At 47.8% G+C, this 13,162-nt stretch overlaps 1 protein-coding gene across 3 annotated transcripts in view; it reads right to left on the bottom strand.

Annotated features, from left to right (window-relative positions):
- Positions 1-12,876, bottom strand: part of rhbdl3 (rhomboid, veinlet-like 3 (Drosophila)) — a 50,677-nt gene extending 37,801 nt beyond the window's left edge. Inside the window, exons 1-3 of one of the 3 annotated variants that reach the window (XM_056408844.1) lie at positions 12,800-12,876; positions 11,973-12,600; positions 11,269-11,292 (exon numbers count right to left, since the gene is read on the bottom strand). In XM_056408844.1, the coding sequence (XP_056264819.1) occupies positions 11,269-11,292; positions 11,973-12,092 (144 nt within the window). In that variant the 5' untranslated portion in view covers positions 12,093-12,600; positions 12,800-12,876. Of the gene's footprint in view, positions 1-11,268; positions 11,293-11,972; positions 12,652-12,799 lie in introns of those variants that run through there. The other 2 variants (XM_056408846.1, XM_056408847.1) reach the window with 2 other exon arrangements.
- Between the last annotated feature and the right edge of the window lie 286 nt (positions 12,877-13,162).

The following is a 13,162-nucleotide window of genomic DNA, read 5'->3' as shown; positions in this document are numbered from 1 at the left end:
TCCTGCAGTGCTGGTTGTCGGCTTTAGCTTGCTTCATAGGCCAAAGGCCACTTTCGCAGGGCTTAGACCCTCAGTGTCAATTGGTCAACATGTGTTATCTGACCAGGTCTGACTCTGCTCAGCTTTGGTATGAAAAGGTGACCAAAGCACATCACTGTACTATCACTATGGACAAACTGCAAAGACTTCTATCTCTCTCTGCCATGAATTAAGATTTGTAAAAGCTCAGTCTTAAAGCCAGCAGTCTAAGGGGACAAACAGAGAGAGAACAACATTCTAAATGATCCGCATTAGTGTGATGCATGGTTTGATGGCGAGGTAGAGGAAAACAGACATGTTCATAGTTTAAAAACTAGGGGGAGAGACGGACCGCGAGAGAGCTGGAGAACGAGCTGCCCCCCAGCTGTCTCCAGAAGCAGAGGGGATTGCAACACACCATCTGACGGCCCTCAGCAGACTCCAGCGTGTGTTGAAACAAACACTTAACCCCCTGTCGCTGCTTGTGAAAGCATTCACGCTGGAGAGAAGTATTTATGAAGACGCAAACTAAACACACAGACAATAACGAACCCAAGCAGGACCTGAATCCAAGACATGTAAACACCCCGGCAGGAGGGTGGAAAGCTTGACCCAGCGTGGCCAGTGATGCCAAACATGACAGAAGTCAAAACCCCTCTGACAGCCCCGTCAAACACGCATTAAGCTGCGATGCATGGGGCACGGGCAGGTCACCACAGAGACCATAGATGGAGATTGCTTGACCTTTTCTCCCAAAACCTCCCATTTACACTGAGGTGAGAAGAACCCCTCATTAACCACAGGCCCAGCCCTCTCCTAAACATCCCTTCACTCCTGCATGCATCCAGCGGCTCTTCACAGAATAAGAATGGGAACAAAAAGAAGGCTGTCTTTCACTCCCATTCAGTCCCTTCTTCGGTCTGCTCCGAGCCTGCCCCGAGGCCGACCCGCCATCCCCTCCCCTCCTCTCCTATAACACCATAATAATAAAAAACGGCATTCAACGCAGATTTATGATCTCTAATAGCTGGGGCTGGGGCTTGCCTCGAGGGGAGGCCCCCCCGACTTATTTTCTTCAAATCTGAAGAGAGAAAAGGCACGGGAAAAAAAGGGGGAGCTGAGCGAGGCTGGGGTTGAAGACGGGGGACCGTCGGAAACATTTTCAAGGTTGCCATCTGGGTCGGGGAGACCTTTGAAAATGTCTGTCAATCTTCAACCAGAACCCCACCCCTACCAGATGGGTCAGGCTACAGGGAGAAAATGACTTATTACAACAGTATAAGTGACAAATGCCCTTTGACACTTCCTTTCCTGGACTGTTTTTGGGGCAATTCTTCAAGTAGGAGCTTATATTAATCTACACCAATCAGGCGGTCAGCTGTCTCCTGATCCTTGGTGGTGGAAAGCCCCACTAGGGCACCCTCTACTTTATAATCCTATTCCCGTAATCCTCAGAGGTCAGTGAGCAAGAAACAGTCCCGGCTCTCTCTATAACAGACTCCCCTTTCCTTTTACGACGAGAGAAGAGTTCTTTTAAACTCCATTACTGAAGTTAGAAAAGAAAAACACTTCCAGGAAAGGCCCCTCAGGGACCTAAAGAGGTCAGGCAGATATGATGCTTCCGAGCAGCAGACCAGAAATTCACCACTCCGTGAAACATGAAGAAGAATTCACCTATTTGCAGGGAAATGGTTTTATTATTCATCCTACATGAAGAGGTCACTGCCAATTGTTATAGAAATAAAAAATGTGCTATATATATATTCAAGATTCACAAGTCTTTTTTATATTTTGTACCCTCTGTTTTGAAGGAACAATTCGTCGTTTTGAGAAATATGTTTATCTGCTAGAGTTGATGAGAAGGTTTAATACCACTCTCATGTCTGTTTAGCCCCTTCACACATGCACTAAACTAGTTTAGATTCTTCTTCAATACATGTTTGGCATGAAAAAAATACTTTCCCGTGTTGGTTGTACTTAGCTATACCCTATTTTGAATTTTCAAAAACCAAGAAAACGAGAGCCAAACAGCAGCCCACGAACCAACGGCTGCCATCACGGTAACTACGTCCACTCCTCCTATAAAGTATATAATACCAACCTAAACACCGTCACATATACCTCGTTAAAAAATATATATATATTTTGGGAAGGGCTCTGCTGTAAAAGGGTTGGGTAAAAAAAGGATCGAACTCCACCTGTAATGGAACTGTAAGTTATCGCAACTGTGGCAGCTGTTCCCCCCGAAGGAGATCATTCCTATCATACCGACACCTTCAGTGCCGGACCCTGACAGGCACCCCGATAAGCTGCTGTATCTGCAACTGTGTCTGTGGTAAGCCCAGCGATAAGACTCCCCCCCCCCCCTAAAATGCGGAGATGATTTCTATTAGACACAGCGACACTGTCAGGGCCGGACAGTCGAGAGGCTCTCCTTGGCCCTGTTCTCACACTTAGCACTAACATGCAGTGATGTGATTCCCAGCAGTCAGCTGTGAATATTAGTGAGATCGTAACCAAAATGAATCAGGTACACGCTGGCGTTCCATCAGAGCCCCATGGGGAGATGACACCACAAATCCCCCGGTGGAGTTGGAGAGGATTTGGGATAGAACCGCACACGCCTTCCAAATGATTACAAAAGGTGTTGCAAAATGGATAGCACCCTAGATCTTAAGGCTCGCCACATTCTAGACCTCCGTCTAGTTACTGTTGGTATTCAACAACAACATACAGAGTTTTATGGGTTCTTGGTGCAAATTGGTGCAATAAATGCAGATTTTATGGCCCCACAGCACACAATGATAATAACAGATCTCCAAGGGGCCGGGCAGAGTAATCAGCGTCATTGTTGCGGGTGACTAAGATTGTTTTTGAGCAAGTTTAGGGAAAGAGCTGGTTTATATAACCAGCCTCCCAAAAGATCTCCCACCATTCATCTTCTAAAACAATATGGGGAAAAGCCATGGATATTGTAGTGAAGGTTCATCCGGAAAGACATAATACATTTCTGAGAAAGTGGGAAAGCTGCCCCATATTAAAAAGTACTTACTTTATAGGAGGGATCTTGACAGGGCCAGATCACACATTACAGTTTCTTTGAAAACGTAATCATTAAATGGTGGTTTCTCTAATAGTTACATTTCGGAAGAAATAAATCCCTTGTATGCCTCTGCTAACCGGTCCAGTTACAGATACACGTAACTACTTCATCCTGTTAGACATTTGAGTGAAACTGTCATGAAAAGCCAATAAATCCTTGAGTTATGGCCTGTGAGGTCACAGCAAGGTAACCCGATTGTTGAATTAGGAATACTGCTGGTCTTGGATCAGTTGAAGTTAAGTTACTGGAACCGGTGATTGGAAAAAACGGTGTTTGATCAGAGCCTCCTTATTCTTTAAGATGTCAGGCCTTCAGTATTAATTTTCAAGACCCCCATGATTTTCCAACAGCTCAATCATGAAATGTGTCATAAGATATTTGACAAAGGCATGTGACAATATACTCCACCCACAGGGACTTATTACTTCTTTACTAGAATAATCTCAGCAGAAAAGACATCAGTCTGTGTGTATATGTAGCGTTGTTGCATAATAGTCAGATGTCACAGTAAAGTGTCATAAATAGCTATATTTCCTTTTGGTCCGTTTTGTTTGTGTGCGTGTGTGTGTGTGTTTATGTGTGTGTGTGATGTGGTTTTGCCTTGTCACAGTCAGCCAGCTCAGCACTCTCAGGTTTGGCAGCGATGCCCTGTAAGACGACACGGAGGGGACCGGCCGGGACCGGAGATCTGGGTGAAAGCTAAGCACTGTCGCTCACCTTGGGCTTCTGCTGAGCCCGGGTTGCCATGACAGCAGCAAAACAGCCAGTGGCGTCCGAGAAAAGCGGAATACTTTTGATTAACAGACCGAACCCCCGGCTTTCCTGTCCGAGAAGAATTCCGCTGGTCATGTGGAACATGACACTGATTATGCTGCGATGTCAACCTGATGAGCCAGATGTGTGACGGTGTTGAGCAGATTCAGCGCACAGCTCTACTAATACCCCTGGATCTTCCAATTCAGGTTTCTTTTCATTTGAAGAAAAATGAAGACAGGAAGTTGCTGCTGAGAGGTGATTAGAGGCCCAACGCTGACTGGGACTCCCACCTGCTTTGCGCCAAATGTGGAAATTGCTTTTATTCCCATAAGTGAGATGTCAAGTAGAGAGACACTGCTTTGCAGGGAAAGATTTAAGCTTCTGGGAAGTTGTCATGTACACAAACCAGAAAAAGGCAACACATTGGAAGGACAAATGGGATGCCTGATGTCTTTAAGAGGTAGGGAAGAAAGTTTTTAGAAAATGAGCAGAGTGAATCCGGAGAGAACAGCAGCTTTGAACCACAAACTAAACGTTCTACCTACGGTGTGGGTGTGGGTGTGGGCATGGGCGTGGGCGTGGCATAGGCACGGGTGGAGCAGCGAAGAAATGTCATAACTTTTGAATTACGAGTGTCTCGAATTGCATTGTCTACACCGCAGCCTGCCATGACTTCAGGGAGCGGAGGAGGAGGAGGAGGAGGAGGAACAAACAGGGAGACGCCGTTGTTAGAACAGTGCTTCACGGACAGTAAAGCACACGGAAAGGAAAAATTATCTGAAAGCCAGCAAATAATTTGGAGTTGAGAATCCAGAAAAGTGTTGCAGCCGGCATCACAAATCCAGCACACACAGGCGTAAACATCTGCGCTGGGAATTGTCGGCTTCTCTTTGCGGTGGTCGTCAACGTGGCCATCTGTCTCGGTAAAAACGTAACTGCTCTTCCATGTGCGACAATGAACGAGTTGTCTGAGTCGTACGCTCGGTGTGGAACATTCCCTAATGGGCAGCACTTGACTGAGGAGGCAGAAATCAGTTAACACACAAACACAGCCACACACACACAAACACACACACACAGGTGCACACAGCCAACACAGGATTATCCTGTGTCGGCAGCGCACCTGCCAGGTTCACTGCAGACCTGAACTGCTTATGACATAGGAATGAGCCCCAAAATAGGCGTGCGTGAGTGTGTGTGTGTTTTCTAGGATCTTACTCGGTGAACGTTCCCATGGTGACTTCAAGCTCTCTGACAAAAAAAATTTATTTTCCATTTAGCGCTCCAAAGGTTCCTTTGAAACCTCCTGAGGTGTCACCGGAACACCGAAGAACAGCAGCCCGACGAGTTAGGTCACGCACTCGCGCACGTGCACAACCACGGCTGGCACGCCACCCTGTCAACGGCTCCGTAACGACAACCTGTGGGAAGGTATTTCAGTTTCAGCCATCAGGAATGGACCGTATCTTTGATCCACCTGGGGGTCAGAGTGACGGACTGAAATAGGAAACTGCTTCAACGGTGCTGGTTGATTGGTACGTTGGAGTTCAGGAAGTCATCCTCCAACCTACCCTGAACAAAGGCAGTCTTGCTGACATATGCACACCCGAAAGTAAACAACCTAATGATACAATAAAGGCGCCTTGTCAGATGGTCAAATAGGAAACCCGACCCTCTCCAACATTTCAATGGTTAGGTGTGCAGAGCTGAGAGAGTAAAGAAGGGATTAAACTTCCCTCTCAAGCATTTCTTAACACAACTGCTTGACGTCTTTTTGTGTCCAACAAGGAAAGATCGTCTCTTATGGCAGAATGGCTTTTGAACTTTCACTGGGTCCAACAAACCGTTGGACGAATGAGTTGGTTCTGAGCACACTGGCTCCGGGTTCAACCTGAAGACATCCTTTTCTCCACTGTGGCCTTCTGTCCACACTACGTTGCCGTTATTCCACATCCAGAAAAATGTGCACACGGTGAATATAAGTCTTTGGCAAACAAAGCCCTAAGCTTGCTCTGGGCTTTTCTTGGACCGTGTAGCAGAAACACTTCAAACCCTCTCTATGAACACATCTTTTTAAATGTCAACATAGCTGTACCTCCCAGCCCAGTCGTCTTTTAGCTGCGTCTATGATGCCAGAGGACTTTGCTCTCATAAAACAGTGATTTGATTGCGTCTGGTCCACAGTTAGTCATCCCATCACTATCCGCTACTCGTTCAACTGTCTGCTAATAAAAACACAGGAAAAACATACGAGATGGACAGAAGTTTGGAAGAAGAACTGAAAACACTTGGGCCGGCCTCTTCAACTGGTGCAGCTTCACCAGGACCAGAACAATAAGGCCGCGATTGGTTTGTTTAACTCTTCCAAACACATTTAGATCCCAACCAGCAGTGACACAGACATGCGAGATGTAACCTCGGGGAAAAAATAAAACCATAATTTTAAGTTTTTTCTTTTCTTGAACTAGCATGTGGCAAACCTTTAACAAAGCTAATCCAAAGAGATGAAAGCATGGATGAGCAGACCGAGACCGAAGCCTCTTCACATCTGCAGTGTCGTCCACATTACACTGATGGGGGCTTCATAACAAAAAGATGAGAGGCAGGGGTGGAGAGGGAGGGATGGAGAGAGAGAGAGAGAGAGAGGGGTAATAAGTAAGTGAGAGAGAGAGAGAGGTAATAAGTGAGAGAGAGAGTTGAAAGAGAAGCTAGAAAGCAAACAATCGGGGCTAATTTGTGCTTGGGAGCCCCATCACAATCCCCACTGGCCCTGAAAGGCAGCAGGCATACACAGGCGTGTTCAGCGGGCGGTGTCTGCTGTCACTACACCTGCCCTTCCTTGACCTTTAGTAATGGATTTACATTTTTAGGCGTGGCGGGTGGAAAACATACTGCATGTGCACACACACACTAACACACACTAAGCATACGGAGGTTGCCAGATCACAGAGTCCTTCAACCATCAAAATAAGCCCTTCGATTTTGCACACCGTACGCCAATTACGGGTCTTCTTTCACCCATTTACAGATTGACGTATCGGCAACAGCCGCTATTTTTACCTCGGTATAAAAGCACGGACTGTTTTCACGCTCCACCAACTGGAACCGCGCCTTTCATTAAGGAAATCTATTTAGAGCCCAGCAGCGGGGCGAGGCGGATGAGCGGGGAAAGATGAGCTCTGATTAAATCTCTCAATGAAAATGTTTGAGGCTCCGTCTGTTATTTCATCGCCACACGGGCGTCGAGCAAGGTGCAGTTTTCCGCCGTCAACTACTTTCACGGTCCTGAATCAAGACAACGTGGTTGGATATCAAACCCCCGGACTGTTATGTGGTTGAGTTATCCCCGAGACACCAACGTCAATCACCGCTGCGGAGTTAGACGAGCAGGTCGGCAGACCCCGACCCCGCCATCTCTGCACGTATCGATGGCAATTATGCGTGACGAGCATATCAGTCTTCCAAAGAGGTATGGGGAAGAAGAACAAAAAGACACTACGGAGGAAAGAAATCCAAGAGGAGGCCAACTGATGCAAAGATATAAGTCTGCTTCAGGGACACAAAGAGGTGGTCACATATTGGTCACATATATAAATTCTACCATTCTAAGTCTTTGAAACTTATAGAAAACCCGAAGCTAAAAAATACTAATATAACAGCTGCATCTATCGCCTCCATTACTGCAGTTGTTCTGATCTCATTGTCTAAGCTGCTGTTTGCTTTTAATGACGGTGGCGCTGACGGGGCGTGGCCAGTCATGCTGTCCCTGCATGCACCGGTAAACGCAGACGGGGGAAATCCTCATTAAGTGTCTGTTACCTGGGTGGTGGAGCATTCATTTGAAGTGTACGGAAAGAAAAAAGAAGAAAAAGACAGCGGGAATCTAAGAAGGACGCCAGCTGGGTCGCTCACGGGACGCCGAGGCGAGACGTCACTGGCAGACAAAACAACTTTAAATAAGGCCTTCCTTCTTCTCTCGGGCATGACCGCCGAGTGTCCATCTAACAAGCGTGACAGATACAGCAGTGCCACTGGGAACAGGTGGCTTCCCCACTGTCAAATGTCTGCTTGTTATAATTAATGATGTTCGCCGAGCTTATCCAACACCAGAGCGCACGGCCATTATTTCAGTTGCTAAGTGATGGGGGTTGGGGGGGGGGGGGGGGAGACTTTAAATCTGGCACCACGTGGCTAAAGCACTGTTTCCACTACAGCACCGTGCATGGGCGAGTATAAGTCCCTCCGGCTAGACGACATTCCCGACAGATAAGAAATACTTATATTTGTGGTTCGTGTGAGTTTTTTTGGATCATAACTCGCATTCAGAAGCTGTGTCATGCCACCAGGCGAGAAAACGAAGGCAGGAGGCACTTCCGTGGGAAGCAACGCAGCCATGTGAAAGTGTTTAATCACTAAGCTCCTTGAGGCGCGTGCCCGGGGCATTTCAGCATGCCACTCACTGGCAGCAGGCTGTCGGCACAAAAGGCAACCGTAGACGCCCAAACGGATCTCTTTCTCACACTCACCGATGCAACAGGCCAGAGTCCAAGAAGTGTTACTGTTCACTGCTTTTAGTCTTCGATTACAACAAGAGACACGAACGTCTGCTGCGAGGCTGCAGTAACGACACAAAAAAGCTCTGATATAGAGTCCGCCGTTTGAATTCATCCTGTCTCTCTACGAGGGCTCCATCTACTTTGAGTCGAGCCCAGGTCTCCAGTCTGCACACATGGGGACTTCCAATCTGAGGCTTTACAAGCACTGGGGCATTCCCAGTCCCCTTGGATCAAAGCGTGGTGCGTCTGTGCTGTACGTGGAGCGCGCCGTGATGAACCGTGTGCAAAATCACGAACAGTGCTCTGCGTCTAGAAGACAAAACAAATGTCTTTTGCCCATTCCACGACATGAACTGTGGTCAAATCCTCAGATGTACATACATGTCGATCTAACACTTCCTCATTTCTCATAACTCGGACGGTTGTGTGGAATTGTCATAATGGGCATATGATTTCACTTCATACGCGTTATGGCCAACGACACAGTGAAGTGACCTTTGACCACCTAATTCCAATCAGTTCAACCAGGAGTCTGTTTGTGGCAAATCTGTAGAAGACAACCCTTCAAAGCGTTCCTGAGATATTGCGGTTATGAGAAAGGAAAAGACGGACCAACCCACAAACATACCGCCGAGACGTACGCAAGCAACATGAAGGAGGGATGATGCACATATTGGGATTGGTGTGTGTGTGTGTGTGTGTGTGTGGGTGGGTGTAACTATAGAGGACAGGTAGAGGGACAGGTAGAAAAAGAGATGACGGGAAAAGGCTTTTTTAAGCAAGACAAACTGCTTTAAAGACGACTGAGACAAGTCGTAGGCCAAAAAGATGAGGGATAGGAAATGATCCTGTCTTTCCTCTGCTGTGTAAACATGATGGGATGGACAGAAATTAATAGGCTGTGCATTCGACAAGGCAGGGATGCCAGAATGTGTTACCACGAGAGACGCATAATTGTCTTTATCTCGGGACGTCTCTTTTGGCCACTCGATTACACTCACCGGAGCATTTTATTTGAATAAATAAGTTACAGCCATGAGCGAGGAGGTCGAACTGCGGACTATGAGAGATGACAGGTGTAACTGTAAAGAAAGTATGGATGAAAGAAATTAGAATGCACGAAGGGTCAATACTGAGGGCCAACATTGTTTGAGATTTGAAAAGTGTGGGATGGCTTGTTGAATGTGAGACGTGGCCCAGCCACCTGGACTCACCCCATCATTACCGGTTACATAAAGGGTGAAATGCAGAGGCAGAGGCAGCCCATGGATTATCCACACCGTTAATCTTGATCAGCTGAACTATACAAACGTCGGCCTTACGTGCACGGAGGCACGTTGAATCCTTTGCATTAGGCAAGTCAAAGTCGAGACCCTCTGTTTCCGAGCAGACGTCGTCTCTTTGTCTCTCATGCGGTGACACAGGTGTGTCGGACCGGTTTAAAAACCCTACTTGTCCTCTCCTTCAGCGGCCCGTCATTTCTCTCCCTTAGTCACTTCACAGAGACGCGGTCTCGGAGGTCAGCCCCTTGACAAATGGTGCAACTCATTGTGAGGCAGAAGGAGGAAAGCAGGACAAAAGAGTGAAAGGACATTTGTTGCTGCCAGATCTCGCCATTTGGACAAATCCGCGTCTTTTTGTTGTTTTTTTTCGGCCCGACGTCCACTTGAGGAAATGCATTACGGTGCCGCACGCATAAAGAAAGACGATTGAGAGGCCCACTTAATGCCTGTCCATAGAAAATGCTCCATTACTAATACACCCGCCCGCCCACACACAAACACACTGACACGCACACACACACACACACACACCCCTGCTAGCCTTTCACATAATCCCATGGGACCTCAGTCCCTCTCCGAAAGAGTGAGCCTGACACGAGCCTCTGATTCAAGCCGAGACCTTCCCACTAACCCCACACACACATACACACGCACACACACTCAGCTCAGAAAGTATAGGGGGCCCCAGGTCAGGCAGGTGCTGTGGCAGCCCCATAGAGTGGTGGCCATGGATGTACAAGTAAGTGTGTGTGTGTGTGTGCGTGTCTGTGTGTGTGTGTTATGGATCAATGCATCTCGGATTATGGAGCACCCTAATTGCATTATCAGGGTCAATGTAAGCATTCGACACACCCACGCGGCTCGCTTACATGTTATGTTGTGATTGTCACCCAGCAGGCAAAAGGATTTAAAGCTGCACCGGGCATGATTTTGATAAAAAAAATTATTGTGTATGATCTGCCTGAATCCCAAACCGGGGCTGAGATCTGGTATTTTCACTTTAGTCAAATGAAGATTCCCGTGTTTACCAACAGACAGAGAATAATCTAAATGAATCGGGGATGCAAAACCATGCAGTGAGCAAGCAGCCAGGGGCCAAACATGAGCGCGCTGTGTGAAGTCTCACACAGGATTTCTGGGTGCTGAATTACTTTATTTCTGCTACCTTCGCCTAAGTGGAACATTTCCCAGTGCAGGTTTAAGTCCCTTACATTAGTTCTAAAGCCACTGTTACAGAATAATTACAACATCAAGGCCATGATGCATGCACCAAATTGCTATAACTTTTTTATTTAAAATAATTTAATGAGCATCTAAAGCACTTTTTTTCCAGATTAAACAGGAACGTTATGTTGTTCTCCTCTTCCCACTGATGCTTGTGGTGCGATAATGCAATCTTCCTCATGTTTGATGACCTTGATCTATAGTGCACACATCTGCATTGGTACAAGCTAATAACGAAAGGTCACCCACTATTCACACGGGAAGACAACACCGCTCCAAAATGAGTAAACGCATGCAAATGGTGAGTGATTCGAGTCGCGGTACATACCTTGTCGAACAGAGACTTCCATTGCTGAGACGAGGAAAGAGAAAGGAAATGAAGGAGTGAGTGAGAGGAAGAGATAGAAAAACACACAAATACCCTTCAACAAATGATCAAAGAAACAGGTGTTGCAGTGGAGAGGAGGATGATAAGTCTGGGCCAAAAGGACTTCCCTCTAACTGCAGTCTAGAAATCGGATGCTGTGATTGTCTGACCATTGTGTTCAATGAGCCACAGATATGAGGTAACAAAGGATGGATCAATGTGTAAACGGGTTCCTTATAAGAGGCTTATTTCAAGTTTAGACTATGTAGCAAGAGTGGTGTGTGTGTGTGTGTGTGTGTGTGTGTGTGTGTGTGTGTGTGTGTGTGTGTGTGTGTGTGTGTGTGTGTGCGTGTGCGCGCGAGTGTGCGTGTGTGTGAGTGTGTTAGAAAGAATTTGGTGCTGCATAACTCCGTATTTTTAAATCCCGTATCTCCAGTTATGCCATGACATCTATATGAAATAACCTTCTAAACTTCATTGTTGGGCTCACGACATTCTCACACACTCAAACCAATAATCTACATCGTGCATTTGTTTGGCAAAAGGCGCAAAACAAAGTGCGTGTCCAGCTGCGTAATTGTAAAATTAGAGGAAACGGTTACAGTGCACTGTAACCGCCCCCGTCCCCCCGTCTCCCCCGGTACCGTGCATGTATGTAGACTCACATCCTCTGGGGCCACGGGAAGAACGTCGGTGCTTTCCAAAACCTCGATCTCTTCGCCCTCCGCGTGGGACGCCACCGCCGGAGAGGAGTTCACAGGTGCCTCCCGCGTTACGCCCGCCATCCTCGGGCTACTCGGTCCTCAAGAGTGACTCCACATAGTTCGCGATCCCATGTCGGTCCCTACGTTAGCAACCACAAGAAGGCACGAGAGCAGAGCATCGCGCTCGCTCGCGCATCCCTCCGAGACCTCGGACCTGTCTGCGGCTCTTGGACGGGCGGATCAGTGCGAATGGAACAAGAGACGCCGATGAATAACACAAATATAGAAAATAGAGGTGTGCGTACTCTGCAGTTATTCCCAGCACACGTCCACAATATACCGGGCAAATAAATCTTCACCAGCAGAGGGGGGAAAGTTGATGTGGTGATAGTTCAGCAATAGTTCTTGGCTGGGGAGTCCCTTTGGGGTCTCACGCCACAGAGGATCGCAGGGCTGGAGGGGCGTCTGGCCGCGAACAGAGGCAGAGGTCCAAGTTTGTGGAGCAGCCAGAAAGAGGGGAGGGGGGCGGGGGAGTCCTGTCACCACGGGACGCAGCGGCGGCGGCGGCTGCTGCTGAAAGCAGATCCATCTGAAAGAAATAATGACATCATCAGACACCGCACGACCACATGAGACGCAGAGCACAGAGAGGAGAACCCGGACCAGATCACTATAAGGTGCGGGTGTCTCATCCGGCTGCACCCGCAGGGGAGCCGGTGGACCTCAACGTGGGCACCGCCACATGGCAAGCAGGTGCCCTAATTTTTTGTTGTGGTGCGTCATGATACCTGGCACGCTGCTTTTGACGGCGCAGCACGGGACAACCGTCTGCTTTCTCTGGCGCGTGCCAACAGGAAGACTTAAAGATGGGGGGGTTGGAAACACACCAACCGCCTGCGTTGGGAAGTTACCCAGTTCAGCTCCAGAAGACGCCGGCACTCTGCTCCATCCACATGAGTCTCTCCCGGCACGGAGAGGGGGAGGAGGGGGCGTAGAGTTCAGTAAAGTTAGAAAGATATTCACAGATTCGGACTTCCCGGCTCAATAGCTCTCTCACGAAACGGAGTTAAAACACAAACAACACCTCTCTGTGATCGTAGTGATGTCAACAACAAGCTACAACCTTCATTTTACCAAAAAAAGCCGGTCTC

This window comes from Pseudoliparis swirei, chromosome 24, assembly GCF_029220125.1.
Source record: "Pseudoliparis swirei isolate HS2019 ecotype Mariana Trench chromosome 24, NWPU_hadal_v1, whole genome shotgun sequence".
NCBI classification, from domain to species: Eukaryota; Metazoa; Chordata; class Actinopteri; order Perciformes; family Liparidae; genus Pseudoliparis; species Pseudoliparis swirei.
Note: the sequence above shows the minus strand (reverse complement) of the source record. Positions and strands in the feature narration are given on the sequence as shown.